Genomic DNA, 18,428 nt, shown 5'->3' with positions numbered 1-18,428 from the left:
AAGTGCAAGGGACGCGAAGGAACGTTCACGCCGCAGCTGCCACGTGGCTGGACCTGGCAGAGACCTTCATTCAAACATTTACTGGGGGGAAACTTTTTATTTTTTTACTGAACACCTACTGTGTGGTAGGCGCCCAACTGGAGAGCGAGCTACAGTTCAGGGCAGGAGGGAACAATAATTACATATTTTCTGAGTGGTAAACGCTAAGGGAGTTGATACAACGGGATAAGTAAGAGTCTATTGGGAAAGGAGGCTGTTGAAACAGAGATCGCCCTGAATTGGTGACACTGATGTACGGTAAGGAGCGTGTGTGGATACCCAGGAAAAGCATGCCAGGTCCAGGGCACTACAAATGCGAAGGCCCTGAGGTGGGAGTGCGCCTGGTGGGTCCGGGAAGAGCCGGGTACGGAGGGGGAGGTGAGGGCACGTAGGTGGCGGGATGGGTGGCACAGATCGAGGAGGGAAGCACGCGAGGGTTCCGAGCGGAGGAGCCAGGCGCTGACTTGGACGTTAACCGCGCCCTCTGGCGGCTGCGGGGGGAACTGACTAGGGGGGGGGGCGGGGAGGAAAGTCCCCAGTCAGGGGACTGGCCCAGAGGAGCTGTGACCAGGGCTGAAGAATGGATCTGTGCCACCCCCTCCCATCCCAGCAAATCAAGGACGTCCCTGGCACCCCAGTCCCCAGCCAAGAAGCACACGCACAGCAGCTGAGTGGATGTTTTTAATGCCATCCTCAAATGAGCAGCTGGGAAGGAGGGGCACCAGCACCCCCGAAGGCAGGTCACTGCGGAAGGCACTCCTGAATGGGCTTCCAGGCCCCTCCTCTCTCTCTTCATACAAAAGTGGAAGTGGAAGAGGGAAGCTGGGAGGCCCTCCCTCCCAGCCTATGGGTAGAGGACAAGTCTGGGAGGGGGCCAGGTGCTGGGAGCAGGAAGCAGGAAACTGCTAAGCCAATAGAGGCCTGCTCACACCTTCCCCACCTTCCTTCCCTCCCTCTAAAGTCCGCAATCAGGACCGAGGGAGAGGGAGGCCCGTGTTCCAGGCCCTACCCCCTCTCCTTCCTAGCTGGTACGAAGTTGATAATCTGCAAGAAAACAATGAGCAGGGGCATCTCAGAATGGGACAAATGGTGCAGAGGGACAGTCTCCCCAATCCTTCCCCAGCCCCAGTGTTCAGGACTAACCCTGCCAGGAAGTTACAAGGCCAAGGGTGAATCAAACACAGGGAATGAACCACAGTAACTAGCCTGTTTCCAGGCAGCAGATGGAACTGACAACTGCCCCCATTTTAAAGATGGGCAAACCAAGGCCCAAGTTGGCACGGTGGCAAAGACAGGATAGGCCTGTTGAGTTCTGGAGCCCTCGAAGTGAGAGTGAGAATGCATCTAAACTCCAAGACCATCCCCATCATCTCTTTGACCCCACTGTCCCAGGGAGCCGGCTGCCTTACCGCCACTCTGGGTGATGTAGCGGACCCAGGGCAGGGCCTGGTAACCGCTTTTCTCGATGATCTTCATGTATCGGACCTGAAAGGAAATGGAAGGGGCCCAGGTTGAGGGGAGAGAGCTTGCTAGAACCAGGGGAATATATGTGACACCACTTGGGGGAGGAAAGGCACAGGCTGGGAGTAATTAAGTGACACGGCTTGGGGCAACCATGTGGCATGGACAGTGGGACGGGGGAAAGGAAGGTGGTCCAGGAGAGAGGTCCAGAAAGAGATGACACAGTGTAAGGGAAGAGACACAACACGGTTTGGGGGAGATGAGGTGCCACAGGCCAAGGGAATGGTGAACAGCCTGTAAGTAGGAGAGGGATGGAAGTTACAATGGAGGGGGGGGGGGAGTGGCACAGAACAGAGAGAGAAGGGGAGGGAGAAGGAGAGAAAAAGGGAGAGGAGACCCAGGCTGAGGGCAGAAGAGGCAACCATGTTCTGGGGAAAAGACATGGTCGGCTACAGAGGAGAGGTGACCAATAGGGGAACCTACTGAGGTCTAAGAGAAGAGCCACCCTGCCCACTTCCCTTACCTGAATCCCGGAGACGGTGAAATAGGGGATCTCAAACTTGACCCCAATGGGGGGCCGGCCCTCCTCCTCCTCCTTCTCCACACTGGGGAGGCCAAAGTGGGCACGCATCAGGTACTCCTTGCCCCCCTAAAGGCAATGGGGGCATCAGACACACCGAGGGGTCCCTAAGACCACAGACCATCCTCACAACAGCCCCTGGAGCCGTCTCAGCTCTCGGCCCCTTTCACAGACAAGAAAGGCTCCTGGCTAAGACTCACAGCCTCAGCCCGGTTGGAAGGTGGGGTGGGGCCATCTCCCACTTTTCAGGCCCCGATGAACGCCCCCACCCCCCCGATTCCAGGGACAGACCAAACCCTCCATGGGCCCACGGACGTGGGTAACATCATCCTGCCTGTTTGAGGTGGGAAAACTGGGGCTCCATGTGGGGAACAGGGCTTCCCAAGGCCACGCAGCTCAGAGAGGCAAGAGTGGGATGGGGGCCGACACCGGTGTGGCTCAGTGGATAGAGCGTCGGCCTGCGGACTGAAAGGTCCCAGGTTCGATTCCGGTCAGGGGCATGTACCTGGGTTGCGGGCACATCCCCAGTAGGAGATGTGCAGGAGGCAGCTGATCGATGTTTCTCTCTCATCGATGTTTCTAACTCTCTATCCCTCTCCCTTCCTCTCTGTAAAAAATCAAATAAATATATTTTTAAAAATATTTAAGCCGTAACCGGTTTGGCTCAGTGGATGGAGCGTCGGCCTGTGGACTGAAGGGTCCCGGGTTCGATCCCGGTCAAGGGCATGTACCTCAGTTGTGGGCACTTCCCCAGGGGGGGGTGTGCAGGAGGCAGCTGATCTGTTTCTCTCTCATCGATGTTTCTAACTCTCTATCCCTCTCCCTTCCTCTCTGTAAAAAATCAATAAAATATATTTTAAAAAAAAATTTAAAAAAAAAAAGAGTGGGATGGGAGCCCCATCTGTGTGGCTCAGTGGTTGAGCGTCGACCTATTAACCAGGAGGTCACATTGATTCCGGTCAGGGCACATGTCTGGGTTTCAGGCTCACTTCCCAGTAGGGGGCGTGCAGGAGGCAGCCAATTGTTGATTCTCTCATCACTGATGTTTCTCTCTCTCTCCCTCTCGCTTCCTCTCTGAAATCAATAAAAATACATATTAAAAAAAGAGAGAGTGGGGTGGGAATCTGAACCCAAGGCTGGGTGCCTCAGACCTGGTAGGGAAGCTTTACCACCATGCCAGCCAGATGTCTAGCTTTATTTCCCCACCCCCACCCCCACAATGACAACCATGTGCAGGTAGATGTGGGTCTGATTGGTTATCCCCCTGGCCCTCAAGCAGCTGGAGTGGGTCCTTACAGAGCCCCACCCTTGTCCAGTGCTCACCGGGAAAGACTTAATGCTCCAAATCACGATGTTCTTCTCGGGCACATACTTGGCACTGCCCACGCTGGTCTTGAAGCGCGGGGAGTCGGCATCACTGGGCACCGGCACAGATATCTCCACACCGTTGGCCACCGACTGCTTCTTAAACTGTCCCTTGGCCTGGTGGGGGGGAGAGAGAGTGCAGCAGGAAGAATTTGCTCATGGATTCTGCAACGATTCACCAAGCCCTTTCCACATGCCTTCTCATCGAGAGCCTCCACAACCTGAAGTGAAAACCAGTCCTGCCCCATTTGTAGACGAGGAGAACAGAGGCAGGGAGGCATTTGCCTGGAGACACACAGCCAACAAGTGGCAGACCACGGTCCACCCATGAGGCCCCGGAGGCCGTACCCTTAGTGCCTTCCATATGGAAACGGTCATACCCCTCTGCCAGGCCCAAAATGACTTCCACGAGCCCATCGGAGAGGGGTTTTCATTTGAAGGTGGCACTTACTGAGCCCCTGCCATGTGCCAGGCCCTGTGCCAAGCATGTAATCCTCTCACTGATTCCGTAAAGTAGGATCCATTCCTGAAGTCCCTTTGTAAGAGACTGAGGTACAGCCCTAGCTGGTTTGGCTCAGTGGACAGAGCATCGTCCTGTGGACTAAAGGGCCCCAGGTTTGATTCCGGTCAAGGGCACATGCCCGGGTTGCGGGCTCGATCCCCAGTAGGGGAGGATGGGGGCGAGCACGAGGCAGCCAATGAATGATTCTCTCTCATCATTGATGTTTCTCTCTCTCGCAAATCAATAAAAATATGTATTTTTTAAAAGAGACTGAGGTACAGAGAGAAAGAGCATTTTGCCCAAGTCACATAGCTGGTACCTGGCATAGTGGGGATTCAAACTGAGCCTGTGTCCTCAACCATTACATGTCCTCCTTACAGATGAATGAAGAAGCTACACTATATGTGTACCTCGAGCTGTGTGACAGGACAAGCTTTCACCATAAGGTCTCTAAGTGTTCCGTGTGTGGTAGCTAGCATTATGATTACTACTATTATTTATTCACTTGGGGAAGAATATGTGAGAAGTGGGATCTGGGCAGAGGACTTGAAGTTAAATGTAAATGGTGGGGGGGGGGGGGGAGGCGGGAATGAAAGGCTCTAGCGTTAACAGCCCCTTTCCCTTTCCTGCAGAGATGGGGACACTGAAGAGCATCAAGACCCTCCCTGGTGACCCTCCACTGTGCAACCCAGCTCCCCTGAGACCCCAAGGCCAGGGAACAAAGGCAAATCTAAGAACACAGACTCCTGAGCCAGGCAGACCCAAGTTCAACGTGAGGGGAGCTCCCTCCCTAGATGAGTGACATCATAATCCCAGGACCTCAGTTTCCCCGTCTGTGAAAGGGGGCTGTGCTACAAGCTCTGCAGAAGTTCCTGCTGTGGGACTGGGACACGTGCACAAAGCAGCTAATGGCAATGGGAACTGGCGTAGCCACGAACTGAAACAACCCATGTGAGAGAATGGAGACATAGATTTCCACGGTGGAATATTCTACAGCTATAGAAATGGATGCACAAACTACGACCCCCAAATTCATTTTAAAATCAATGCTACACGAACAAAGTAAGTTATACACAAAATCATACAGCCTGAGTCCACTACTACGAGGGTCAGAAGCTGGCAGGAATGAAATATTTGTGGCTACACATGTGGGGGGAAAAATTATGAAGAAAAGCCGAAACCGGTTTGGCTCAGTGGATAGAGCGTCGGCCTGTGGACTGAAAGGTCCCAGGTTCGATTCCAGTCAAGGGCATGTACCTGGGTTGCGGGCATATCCCCAGTAGGAGATGTGCAGGAGGCAGCTGATCGATGTTTCTCTCTCATCGATGTTTCTAACTCTCTCTCTCCCTTCCTCTCTGTAAAAAATCAATAAAATATATTTTAAAAAAAATTATGAAGAAAAGCAAAGAAATCATTTACATAAAATTCAAGATTGTAATTACCTCTGGGCAAGGGGAGGGACATGTGGGGATTCAGAGGCTCTGGTCAAATACATTTTTTTGTTGTTGAAATATATTTTTATTGATTTCAGAGAAGAAGGGAGAGGGAGAGGTAGAAACATCAATGATGAGAGAGTACCATCGATAGGCTGCCTCCCGAACACCCTACACCGGGGATCGAGCCCCAACCGGGGATCAAACCATGACCACCTGGTTCATAGGTCGACACTCAACCACTAAACCATGCCCATGGCTGGGCAAGGTCAAGTATATTTAAATAAGCTAGGTAGTTCACTATTTTTAAAATCATAAAAATATGCTATTTATCTATCTAAAAAGTAAACATGTAAGTAAAACAGATCATAGATGGTGATAATAGAAGAGAAAAACAGAGCAAAGAAGGGAGGTGGGAAATGTTGGGGGCAGGTATAATTCCCAATAGGTACATGAGGGAAGGCCTCTTTGAGGAGATGACATTTAAGCACCTAGACCAGCAGTTCTCAACCTGTGGGTCACGACCCCTTTGGGGGTCAAATGACCCTTTTACAGGGGTTGCCTAAGACCATCGGAAAACACATATATAATTACATATTGTTTTTGTGATTAATCACTATGCTTTAATTATGTTCAATTTGTAACAATGAAAATACATCCTGCATATCAGATATCTACATGATGATTCATAACAGTAGCAACATTACAGTTATGAAGTAGCAACGAAAATAATTTTATGGTTGGGGGTCACCACAACATGAGGAGCTGTATTAAAGGGTCGCGGCATTAGGAAGGTTGAGAACCACTGACCTAGACTATCTCCAATTTAAGAGATTAAGGAGATGCGATAAGGAGTCCTGGGTATACCTGGGTGAGTGGGGGCGGAGTGATCCAGGGAAAGGGGACAGCCAGTGCAAAGGCCTTGCAGGGGTTCAGGGACCTGAGCCTGGAAGGTTTGGGAACCAGCCAGGGGCCTGTGTGGCTGGAAGGAAATGAACCAGGAGGGAGGTGGGAAAGGAAGTTAGATTGGTGAGGAGGCGGGAGGGGCAGATCAAGCACTGTGAGTAACTGTTCCTCCAACCCACCTTGACCATGATCTCCACCCGGCTGTGGGAGAACTTCTCAATGACAGACTCAATCCAGATCAGCGGCTTGACCTGCAGACAAAGGAAGGGGGGCTCTGGGAGGTTCTGGGGTCACTCTCCTCCCCTGCCATGGGGCTTGACCCTGCCTCACCTGGGTGCTGAGGCGGTAGGACATGAGCTCGAAGTCGCCATCAGGTGGGATAAAGGAAATGGTGCGGTCATTGTCAAAACGGGAGAGTCGCACACACTGGTGAAATTTCACATCCTCCAGTTCCACCGACTTGTTCTTGTTTCCTGAAACTCAGAGTCAAGCATGCAGGATGACCCTGGGGGCCGGGGCAGGGTCCCTTACCCCTAACTTAATAGCCCACTGCTATCATCACCCCCATTTGACAGATGCGGAAACTGAGGCCCAGAGTGGATAAGTAACTTGCCCAGTCACCCCGCTGCCCAGGGGCAGAGCTAGGATCCGAACCCAGGGGATCTGAGTCTCACTGTCAGGCTTTTAAATGCAATGCTAGTCTGTCTCCTTGTATAGCCCAGAATGTCAGCTCTGTGAGGGCCAGGATTTGTCTTTTTCGTCACTGCCCTGTCCTTGCACCCAGCACTTAATAAAGAAGCGTTTGAGCAAAGAACCAGCAGCTGTAGTGCTGGCCATGACCAGCAGAGGGTACTCGAGTGCCGATTTCAGAACTGACTGCAATTCTCTGGGGCCCCAGATGCAGAGGGGTCTCCATCTCCTCCATGAACCCCCTGCTCCAGACACCTACGGCCAGTGAGCTCAAAGAGCACGCGATCGTTGAGGCCGAGTCGCAGCTCTGGCATTCCCGACAGAAACACCTTGAGCTTGATGGTGCCCACGATCTCGCTCAGCAGGACACTGCCATTGGCATTAACCTGGGGATGCACACATGGGCATGAGGGTCAGCGGGCAGGGGCCCCCTCTCCTGTCCCCAACCAGGGGCGGGTGGGGCTGTGGGGGCTCACCAGCAGGTTGACAGACTCTATGACGTCGATGAAGACTTCATTCTTCTTGTACTTGATGCCCTCAGAGCGCCAGGACACAGCATTGGTGACAGTGGGCGGCACCCGTGACTTGCCCGTCTCCAGCTTGTTGCCCTGCTGTGTGATGTACCTGGCAGGACGGCAGGGAGCATGGAGAGGGGGACCCGGGGACACCTCCTGGCCCTCCTCAACTTCGTGCCACCATGACCTGCCCTGTGGCTGCTCCCACAGCACACTCACTCCTGCAGAATCTTGCTGTCAGTGGTCTGGGGGAAGCCAAAGTCCATGAGCTCATCCAGCAGCTCGTAGACAATGACAAAGTTGTCCCTGATGCTCTCCTCCTCCAGCTCCTTGAAGTATTCGGAGAATACCTGGGGGTGCAGGAACAGACACCCACAGAGGTGGAGCTGGTGTAGCCTAGGCTGGGTCCCCATTGATCCAGCCAGCCATCCAATAAGCAATTATTGAGTGCCTACTTTATACCAGTGCTGGGACATTAACGATGGACAAAGCCCCCAGGGTCCCTGCCCTCAGGGAGAAGTCCAGTGGGGGAAATGGACTGGTAACAGAACCAAAATAACCCAACGTGTTGGGTACAATAACGTGGAAAACTCAAGGAAAGTAGGAACCCAGAGGTGGGGAGGTCCAGGAAGAATTAGAACTAACTGGTCTTTTTGTTTGTTTTTTCTTGGACCATGGATCCCTGCATATCTGATGTTCATGGGCCTATCTCAGAATAAATACATAAAACAAAATACACAGGATGGGAAAGAAAACCTGTTATACAGAAACATGACTGAGGTCATGGACTTTCTGTATTCTATTCATAGTCCTTGGAAGTTTGGGGTCCCCAAGTTAACAGCCCCTGGGAATTAGTAGGCATAACCACAGAAGAGAACCTGTTAGTCATCAACATTTGAACTATTCTCCACTCCTCATTCTGCTCCAACCTCACTGGCCTTTCTATTCCTACCCCAGGGCCTTTGCATATGCTATTCCCTCTGCTTGGAACACTCTTCCTTCAGCTCATCTCATAGAGTGCTGCTTGTCATTCAGACCTCAGCTCAAATGTCACCCTCTCAAGGTAAGGAGTCATGGGTATACCTGGGTGAGTGGGGACCACTCCCCTCCATGATGCTATGGTGAGATTAGCATCTTAATCAGATTGAATCTCCTTTATGCCCTTTAACTCCTCAGGACAGAGACCTGTCTAATGCATAGGTGTTTTTCCTTTGCCTGGCAGAGAGGAGACAAATCCATGAATATTTCTTGTTTGTTGAATAGTGATGACTGAGCACTTTCTCAGTCATTAAGAATGGCATATAGTAAGAGCTCACTAAATTATATAATTTTATAACATTTGTGATAATGCTAACAATAATACCAAGCCTTTATTGAGCACTTAGTGTATACTGAGCACTGTTTTAGGCACTTTAGAGGTATGAATTTTATTAATTTGTACAACCCCGAGGTAGGACTTGCTATAACTCCCAGTTTAGAGGCCCAGAGAGAAGAGACTTGCTCAAGGTCATATAGCCAGGAAGCAGGGAAAGCTAGGATTGGAAACCAGTTCACTCTGGCTCAGATTTGAGCAGTTACACTCTCTCAAAGACCACTTGGTCCCTGCCTATTATAGGGAGAGATGATCCCATAGCAGCCAGTGAGAACACAAGTGATGGGACTTTGTTAGGGCACCCCCAGGGAGGTCAGGCAGAGCTTCTTAGGAAAATGGACCATGAAGGAGATGGGCAAGACAGGTGGACCAACAGGCCAGCTGACAAGTGGGAGGCCCCAACCTACCTCCACCGTCTTGTAGAGGAAGGAGTACACGAGCGAGGCATTGGCGTTCTTCAGCGTGGTGGCCACCACTGCGGGCAGCGAGGTTAAGGAAAAGGTGCCGTTTTCGAAGGGCTCCAATGGAGCACAGACCCTGAACCCCCACCCTGTTCCCCACCAGCACCCCATTTCTGCCCACGCACACACCCCTAGGCTGAGGACAGGAGTTGCACTGATGTGCTGTGCAACTCCTAACCTCAGCCTACCCTCTCTGGGCCTGAGCTGCCACCACCCCAGCCCCCCAGGGACCCCACCTGTGGCTGGATACAGTAGAGGTTGCTGTATTTGATCCACAGGAAGTGGACCCGGCCGTGGCTCAGCAGTGGGGTCAGAGCGCCCTCTTCCTCCCGCTGCATGAGCAGAGGCATAAAGTGCTCTATCTCGCTCATGGCCACATCGCCCTTGTAGTTTCGACTGATCAGGGGCTAAGGGCGGGCAGAGAAGGCCCAGTCATCACTGGGATCCAGGGTCCCTCCACCCAGGGGCACTCTACCCAGAGTGCCTGGTTCAGACCCTACTCCCTGGCCCAGGGGCCTGAGCACCTCTCTGCACCTCAGTTTCCTCCTCTGTAAAATGGGCACGTGATAAAAACAGCTAACATGTCTAGACCCTTCACTAAGGTCCAGGTCATAGTTCTACTAAAGCCTGGATGCTTGGCCCTCCCCCTCCCAGGAGCACACCCACACCTTTCTTCACTCTTTTTTTTTTTTTTTTTTTTTTTTTTTAAATATATTTTATTGATTTTTTTACAGAGAGGAGGGGAGAGGGATAGAGAGTTAGAAACATCAATGAGAGAGAAACATCGATCAGCTGCCTCCTGCACGCCCCCTACTGGGGATGTGCCCGCAACCAAGGTACATGCCCCCGACCGGAATCGAACCTGGGACCCCTCAGTCCGCAGGCCAACGCTCTATCCGCTGAGCCAAACCGGTCAGGCGACACCTTTCTTCACTCTTTAAGTGTGCATCTCCTACACCAGTGTTGGCGAACCTATGACACGCGTCAGAGGTGACACGCGAACTCATTTTTTTGGTTGATTTTTCTTTGTTAAATGGCATTTAAATATATAAAATAAATACCAAAAATATAAATCTTTGTTGTACTATGGTTGCAAATATCAAACAATTTCTATATGTGACACGGCACCAGAGTTATGTTAGGGTTCTTCAAAATGCTGACACGCCGAGCTCAAAAGGTTCGCCATCACTGGCCTATACCCTAAGGGCCCCCAGGAGACTTGCAACCGGGGGAGCAATGGGCAGCTGCAGCTCCTCCCAGGACCTGTCTGTCGCCAAGGCCCTCTTTTCTCTGACTTTTCAGCGAGCCAATAGCAGCCCTGCCCAGGCTCATTTCTTTCCTATAAAGTGCCAAAGTAGGCTCTCTCCTGTTGCTTCTTCTATCCTAAACCTTCCTTTTTCATTGTCCCCAGCTTTAATAGGTATGCTCTCAGAAAAAAAAAAGAAAGAAAAAAAAGAGTGGATGTTTGCTTGCTGATTTAGTTCTCACCACAACCCTGTGAGGTCGTGTCATTGTCACCTCCATTTCACAGCTGGGGAAACTGAGGTAGGAACCGTGTTCATAATAAGTGGGAAATCAGGAATTGGACCAAGTACCCTCATTCCAGAAATCCTGGTCTTGCCCAGGGCTTCAGATGCACCAAATCGGCAAGGTAGGGATGACGAACGGTAAGAAGGGAAGGATGGGAGGAAGGACAGATTATAGAAAGAGGAGAAAAGAGAGATTATAGAAGAGGGAAGGAAGGAAGAAAAGAAAGATCATGCCAAGAAGTAAAATAAAAAAGAAAGATTATACCTAAAAGAGAAAAAGAAAGAAAATAAAAATGATTGTGCCCATATAGCTCTCTTAGCTCTGACTGGCAGGGAGTGAGCCACCAATAACAGCAGAACCTACTTGGTAAGGTTGTTTCGTCCAGTGCTCAGAGCTGGGGGCAGGTCCTCAGACACCTGAGCTCTCACTATCATTATCGGAAATATTATCTTCCCCACCGCTCTTATGATTGCTCCTGAACGACGGGACAGTAAGAGGGGGCCCCAGAAAGGGACAAAGCAGCCCCAAAGGGGAATCAGGGCCCCCTGGCCCTGCTGTCTTCCCCAAATATTCACACTGTGGGTGCGGATGGTGACAGAAATAACAATTCCAGTGGGTCGATCCCCGCGTGTTCGCAGCAGGGCTGCGGGGCCAAGTGGGCGCCCCCGGCTGCGGGTTGTGCTCATTGTTTGGGGTGGAGACCCCTGTCGTTCCCATGGTTACGGAGCGTGAGACCGAGGCTCCGAGAGGCGAGCGCGTGGCCGGTGCCGGCGGGACGGGACCCGGGACCCGGGTGGGGGGAGGGGAGCCCCCCGCCCTCGGGGACACCTGGGCCGCGCTGCCACCCACCTGTGCGCCCCCGCCCACCCCACGCCCAGCCTCACCTTGCCCTTGACGTCGAGGATGAAGACAGCCGAGGCGGACATGGTGGCGGCCGGCGGACCGGGAGCCGGGAGGGAGGACGGAGACGACGGCGACGGCGGCACCGCTTCCTTCTTCCTGCGGAAGCGCCGGCGCAGGTGAGCGCCCAGGTGAGCGCGTCTTAAAGGGGAGGCCGCCAGGTGAGCGGAGCTGTCAGCGGACAAGAAGTCCCGGCGGGAAGGAAAGGGGCCGGACTCTAGGCCGCACAGCTACCCCGCCTGGCTTTCCCTTCGCACCCAGGAGTGCAGACAGGTGGAGACCCAGGGCAGCCGTCCGTCCATCCGTCCGCCCATCCGTCCGCCCATCCGTCCGCCCGTCCGGTCTCTCCCACACGCATGTCAGACCCAATACAGCAGGGACTGTGTTCTGTTCATGTCTGTATTTCCAGTGCCCAGCACTGGGTGCTCAATAATATTCGTCCAAATCATTAATTCTTTTCCTCGTTTATACAATAAATATTTATGAATTATTCTCTCTTTATTTTTCATCTTTACACTCAGTGAATTAACAGCTGTGGGTTCAGACTGGCCAGGTCCCGGGTTCTGTGGGCCTTGGGGGCAGGCCCAGCCACAACAAACACAGGAAAATGGGTGAGAGGGCAGGGGGAGGAGAGAGTTAACAGATTTGGTCTTGAACTTGGGGGGTTGGGTGGAAAAGTGATGATCCTTGCCGCTTGGGATGAGGACCAGCAGGAAGAAAGCTGTCTGATGGGGGCCTGGGCAGGCCCCAGGGATGGGCTGGGCCCTTGCGGCCCCCTCCCCGGAGGACAGGCACTTGGCTCAGTCTCCTGCCCCACACCACCCATGGGAGAGATGCGGCCCTCATCCCCTCGCTCCTCTCAGGCTCAGAGGCTGTTTCAGGTTGAGCCTCTGAAAGAAGCTTTTGCCCAACTCCTGTGCTGATCATGATGGCACAGGAGGGGGCGGCCTTGATGATCGTTGGGAGGAAGCCTGCAAAGAGGCCCCTGGTGCCGGACTCAGCCCAGATCCGCAGCAGCCACAGCAGCAGCAGCCACAGCCACGTGGAGTCAGCGTGCACGTGGGCGGGTGACACTCTCTCAGCCTCCACCGCTCCCAGCACAACCTGGCGTTGAGCCTTTGCCACATCAAAGGATAGAGTCAGGATGGCAGCCATCGTCCCTGAGATGCAGAGCCACAAAGCTGATGCCCACCGAAGTCTGGTCCTTTGGCCTGCGCCCACTCAGCCAGCTCTTTACCAGCTCATGGTTGAACCAGTGCAGGGCTGAAGAGGGCACATCCAGAAGAGCAGTGGGGCCCCAGCCCAGCCACAGTGAGGCCAGCCACCCTGAGCTACGGAGGTTCAGACTCAGGCACCCAACTCCTGGTATGACACGGGCTGAGGCTGCAGCTTAGTCCCTACGCCTCTAGGGGGCTTATCACAGTCAGGGTGCCCAAGCAGGCCAGTGCAGCAGCCACCATGGGTGTGTAGAAGTCAGAGGCCAGGGCTCGACCACACAGGAAGGCCGTGAAGAAGATGGCAGTTGCTGGCACAGTCATCACCAGGTGAAGCGAGTGGGGTCCTGAACGCAGGTGGCACAGCGGGCACCATTTGGGCACAGGTCCCGGGGTTCCAGGACACCACTGCAGTACAGGAGGTACTTCTCTGTGGGTTGGAGGGAGGAGGGCAATTTGGCGTAAGAGGCTCCAGAGTCTGGAGGGAGGCATCAGCTCACTGGTCACTGCAGGGAGTTGAGACTGCAGGTGGATCTTCACCACGTCCAGGGGGGTCAGGAAAGTGGAGGTGATCACAGCCCCGGCACCTGGGGCCACCAGTTGTTGGAGGGGACTGATGCCCCCAGCGTCCAGATCAGCCATCAATTCTGGCTTTAGGACGGGGTCCACGCGCGTTTACCTCACCTATGAATTATTCTTTCACTCAAATATTTACTCACTAGTAAATTCTTTCACTCAGTGACAGGAACTGTGGGTTGCACTCTGAGTAAGGCAAATGTAGCTGCTTTTATTATTATTCCTAATGTTATTCTTATTCATTCAAAAATATTTTTAATATTTTTTATTAATTTCAGAAAGGAATGGAGAGGGAGAGAGAGATAGAAACATCAATGATGAGAGAGAACCATAGACCGGCTGCCTCCTGTCGACTGGGAATCAAACCGTGACTTCTTGGTTCATAGGTCGAAGATCAACCACTGAGCACACAGCTTGAACCATTCAAAAAATATTTATAGTCCTAGCTGGTTTGGCTCAGTGACTAGAGCGTTGGCCTGCCGATTGAAGGGTTCCTGGTTCTATTCTGGTCAAGGGCACATGCCCGAGTTGCGGGCTCTATTTCCAGTATGGGGCGTGCAAGAGGCAGCTGATCAATGATTCTCTCTCATCATTGATATTTCTATCTCTCTCTCCCTCTTCCTTCCTCTCTGAAATCAATAAAAATATGTATGTAAAAAGTCACCTGCCAGAGAAACCAAGATGGCGGCATAGGTAAACACCGGAAATTGCTGCCTCGCACAACCACTTCAAAAATACAACTAAAAGACAAAACGGACATCATCCAGAACCATAGGAAGGCTGGCTGAGTGGAAATTCTACAACTAGAAGGAAAGAGAAAAGCACACTGAGACTCAGAGGAGGTGCGGAAGTAAAGTGCAGAGGTACGGAGGCGCATGTGGAAAGGGCTGGCAACTGAGGACACAGTTGTCTTTTTGAATCAGGAGGGAGTCTCAAGCTCCTGACTGCTCTGAACTCCAGTTCCGGGCAAGTCTCTGGGGACCCAGACTCATACGGGGAGAAACTGGACTGTCTGGCAGCAGGCGGAACTTGAGGGCGGCTTTCTTTCAGAGGTAGTTGTAGCGATTACCGGGACACTGAGACGCGGGGCCTCTTAGGGTAGGGCTGAGGTGCAGCCATAGCTTTTTGCTCCACCCTGTTGATTCCCTGAGACCCCACCCCACCCAAGCTGTGCGCAGAGGCTTTTGCATATGAAAGGCCTGGCCCTTTGCAATCTGAAAATTACCTAATAAACTGCAGCTGGGTCAGAGAGACCCAGAACTTCCAAAAGAAGGCCCAAGGCCCCACAGCAGCTTGCATTGCTTCACAGCTGGGCCTCATCTAGGCACCTCCAAACCCCAAACAAAGAAAAGGAATCTGCAGATCTCTCCATAGCTCCTGCTGGGTAGCCTCAGGCAGAGGCTAAATTAGCACCTCCTTAGAGATCCAAGAGTCAGTGTACCCAGTGGTCAGAGTGGGACCATGCAGATTACAACTCCTCAGATCCATAAGGGACACACTCAGGGGGCAGACTCAGTGAGCACCAAAGCCCCACTGAAGCAAGTCTTGTCCCAGAAGGGTGTCTCCAGCACAGAAGTTCTCCCACTGTAGGCACAGCTGATTCTCACAGCCAATTGGCCTGGAGGTCAATTCCTCCCAGTGATACCTACAACAATCAAGGCTTAACTACAACAGGACTGTGCACAAAGCCCACAAAGGGGTGCACCAAGAGTGTCCACCTCAGGTAATTGGGGAGGCTGAGCCACTGGGCCCTATAGGACACCTAGCACAGAAAGCCATAAAGCACAGGGAAGCATAAAAAATGCAGAGACAAAGAAACAAGTCACAAATGACAGAAATGGAGGAAAGCAAACTACTGGATATAGAGTTCAAAACCACACTTATAAAGTTTTTCAAGAATTTTCTAGAAACCAGTGATAAATTTAGTGAGACCCTCAATAAATCTAGTGAGACCCTTGAGGATATGAAAAAGGACCAACTAGAAATTAAGCATACACTGACTGAAATAAAGAATATTATACAGAGTTCCAACAGCAGACTAGAGGATCGCAAGAAGCAAGTCAAAGATTTGAAATATGAAGAAGCAAAAAACACCCAACCGGAAAAACAAAAAGAAAAAAGAATCCAAAAATATGAAGATAGTGTAAGGAGCCTCTGGGACAACTTCAAGCATACCAACATCCGAATTATAGGGGTGCCAGAAGAAGAGAGAGAGAAAGATATTGAAAATCTATTTGAAGAAATAATAACAGAAAACTTCCCCTACCTGGTGAAAGAAATAGACTTACAAGTCCAGGAAGTGCAGAGAACCCCAAACAAAAGGAATCCAAAGAGGACCACACCAAGACACATCACAATTAAAATGCCAAGGGCTAAAGACAAAGAGAGAATCTTAAAAGCAGCAAGAGAAAGACAGTCAGTTACCTACAAGGGAGTACCCATACCACTGTCAGCAGATTTCTCAACAGAAACCATGCAGGCCAGAAGGGAGTGGCAAGAAATATTCAAAGTGATGAATGCCAAGAACCTACACCAAGATTACTTTATCCACCAAAGCTATCATTCAGAATTAAAGGTCAGATAAAGAGCTTCACAGAAAAGGAAAAGCTCAAGGAGCTCATCACCACCAAACCAGTATTATATGAAATGCTGAAAGGTATCCTTTAAGAAGAGGAAGAAGCCCTAACCGGTTTGGCTCAGTGGATAGAGCGTCGGCCTGCAGGCTGAAAGGTCCTAGGTTCGATTCCGGCCAAGAGCATGTACCTTGGTTGCGGGCACATCCCCAGTAGGAGGTGTGCAGGAGGCAGCTGATCGATGTTTCTCTCTCATCGATATTTCTAACTCTCTATCCTTCTCCTTTCCTCTCTGTGAAAAATCAATAAAATATATTTTTTAAAAAAATAAAAATACAAAAAAGAAGAGGAAGAAGAAGAAAAAGGTAAAGATACAAATTATGAACAACAAATACACATCTATCAACAAGTGAATCTAAAAATCAAGTGAATAAATAATCTGATGAACAGAATAAACTGGTAAATATAATAGAATCAGGGGCATAGAAAGGGAGTGGACTGACTATTCTTTGGGGGGGGCGTGGGGAAAGGGATGTGGGGGGGTGCGGGAAGAGACTGGACAAAAATCGTACACCTATGGATGAGGACAGTGTGTGTGTGGGGAGGAGGGTAAGGGCAGAGAGTAGGGTGGGAACCAGGTGGAGGGGAGCTATGGGGGGAAAAAGAGGAACAACTGTAATAATCTGAACAATAAATATTTAATTTAAAAAGAAGTCACCTGCCAGCAGTGGCCAAACTGGAATTCTAATCCTGCAAACCCAAGGTTTTATGCTGCCTTCTTCTCAAATAAAGGTAATCTCCAAGATCCTACCAGCCCTCCGCTCAGAAGGTGATTTAGGGGGGCTTGGGAGCTGCCAGTCCGTCACCCCAGCCCAGGCATCACTGAACCTCATCAAGGGCTCTTCTCCTGGGGCCCTGAGATGTTTTCAGGCAGTAAATAGAACCCAAAAGCCTGGGCCAGGCGCCCTGGAATCTGAAACTCAAGTCCTGTTTGGCTGAAAAATTCATGAGCCCCGAAGCTACAGTGGGGTCAGAGAACAGAGCATCTCTGTGTGAGCAGCTGCCCCGTCTCAGCTGCAACTTCCCCTGTCCCCAGGACCTGTGGCCTTGCCCCAGTTCCTCCTGGGTGCCTACAGCCTGCCCAGCTTCCCCTGAGGGACCTGCCTCTAGGCACCCCATTCAACCTCTTCTCCACAGCACTAAAGGGATCTCTCTAAAACTCGCAGCTCCTACTGCCCTCCCTCACTCTCACATCCCCCATGGCTCCCCATTGCCCTGAACTGCCCTGCCTGGCATAGCAGAGCCCTGCGGACTTCTCCCATGATGCACCTCTTGAACCCACTGCCCCAGATACACTGACTTCCCTAATTTCAGTTCCTCTCTCTCTTTCTCTCTTTCTCTCTTTCCTCTGGCACCTGACTACTCAGTGCATGCCTGTGCCTTTTTGCTTTCTCCACCCCGTTCTCTTTCAGCTTTCAGGCCTCCTCTTCAGGAAGCCCTCTCTGACCTGCCAACCCATGTCTAGGCCATATGCGTCCTGTGGGCTTTCCCAAGTGACTCCCATCACAGCTGTGTTGTACCAAATTTTTAAAAATATATTTAAATTTTTTTTATTATGGTAAAATATATATAACCTAAAATTTACCATTTTATTCATTTTAAGTGTACGCTTCAGTGGCATTAAGTACATTTACATTGTTGTGTAACCATCACCACCACCATCTGTCCCCAAAACGTCTTCATTTTCCCAAACTGAAACTCTGTCCCCATTAAACTCCCCAATTCTCCTTCCCCCAGACCCTGGGACTCACCATTCTTCATTCTGTCTCTATGACTCCTCTAAGGACCTCCTGTAAGTGGAATCATACAGTGTTTGTCCTTTTGTGACTTGTTTGTTTAAATCTATTTTTTGAAATAGAGTTTTAATAACCTAAGAAACATATACTTTCTCCTATGAGAGAGAGAGAGAGAGAGAGAGAGAGAGAGAGAGAGAGAGAGAGAACATAGATCAGGAAAACTCGTCCCCTTTGCCAGCTCCACTCCATTCTGGTCCCTATAACAACCACTGAAGTGTTCAGATGTTTTTCTGTTTAGTTTAACGCTGACATATGTATGTATATACTTTTGTGTGTAATGTTCTCTCTCTCTCTCTCTCCCCCTCCCTCCCTCCCTCATACTATAAATGACTAAACACTGAACACAACTTGCTATTTTTACTCATCAGTAGGACCTAAAAGCTTAGTTGGGCTACACTGTCAGGGTTGTGGCTAAAGGGTGTGGAACATGTGTGGGTTTTGAAGTCAGGCTTATG

General features: G+C 51.1%; 1 protein-coding gene and 1 pseudogene across 4 annotated transcripts; both read right to left on the bottom strand.

The window, feature by feature from the left end:
* Positions 1–81: 81 nt before the first annotated feature.
* On the bottom strand, positions 82–11,851 carry AP1M2 (adaptor related protein complex 1 subunit mu 2). 3 transcript variants are annotated; one of them, XM_081093473.1, is made up of 12 exons: positions 11,739–11,851; positions 9,575–9,731; positions 9,271–9,338; positions 7,711–7,841; positions 7,453–7,600; positions 7,236–7,362; positions 6,617–6,765; positions 6,466–6,537; positions 3,404–3,562; positions 2,024–2,149; positions 1,449–1,524; positions 82–1,083 (listed from the first exon to the last, which is right to left on the bottom strand). In XM_081093473.1, exons 1-12 carry the CDS (start codon positions 11,778–11,780, stop codon positions 1,061–1,063), a joined length of 1,278 nt encoding a protein of 425 aa, XP_080949599.1. In that variant the 5' UTR covers positions 11,781–11,851; the 3' UTR covers positions 82–1,060. The 3 variants fall into 3 exon arrangements, 2 of the variants coding, with proteins under 2 accessions (XP_080949599.1, XP_080949600.1); XM_081093474.1 differs by having other exon boundaries at positions 6,617–6,759; XR_013996113.1 differs by having other exon boundaries at positions 709–1,083; positions 2,024–2,105; positions 6,617–6,759.
* Positions 11,852–12,596: 745 nt separating this feature from the next.
* On the bottom strand, positions 12,597–13,610 carry LOC308520170 (mitochondrial glutathione transporter SLC25A39-like; annotated as a pseudogene). The gene has a single exon. The product of its transcript is annotated as a mitochondrial glutathione transporter SLC25A39-like (transcript).
* Positions 13,611–18,428: the final 4,818 nt, after the last annotated feature.

This window comes from Myotis nattereri (genome assembly GCF_964212035.1).
Source record: "Myotis nattereri genome assembly, chromosome: 5".
NCBI lineage: Eukaryota > Metazoa > Chordata > Mammalia > Chiroptera > Vespertilionidae > Myotis > Myotis nattereri.
The sequence above is the reverse complement of the archived record's forward strand: the minus strand, read 5'-3'. Positions and strand labels throughout refer to the sequence as shown.

What these genes read in the sequence shown, in the direction of transcription:
- AP1M2 (XM_081093473.1), bottom strand. Translation starts at nt 11,780, where the DNA reads ATGTCCGCCTCGGCTGTCTTCATCCTCGACGTCAAGGGCAAG. An exon ending in TAGAGTCTGTCAACCTGCTG is followed by an intron (nt 7,363 to 7,452) that starts GTGAGCCCCCAC and finishes GTGCATCCCCAG; the next exon opens with GTTAATGCCAATGGCAGTGT. An exon ending in GGAGCATTAAGTCTTTCCCG is followed by an intron (nt 2,150 to 3,403) that starts GTGAGCACTGGA and finishes CATTGCCTTTAG; the next exon opens with GGGGGCAAGGAGTACCTGAT.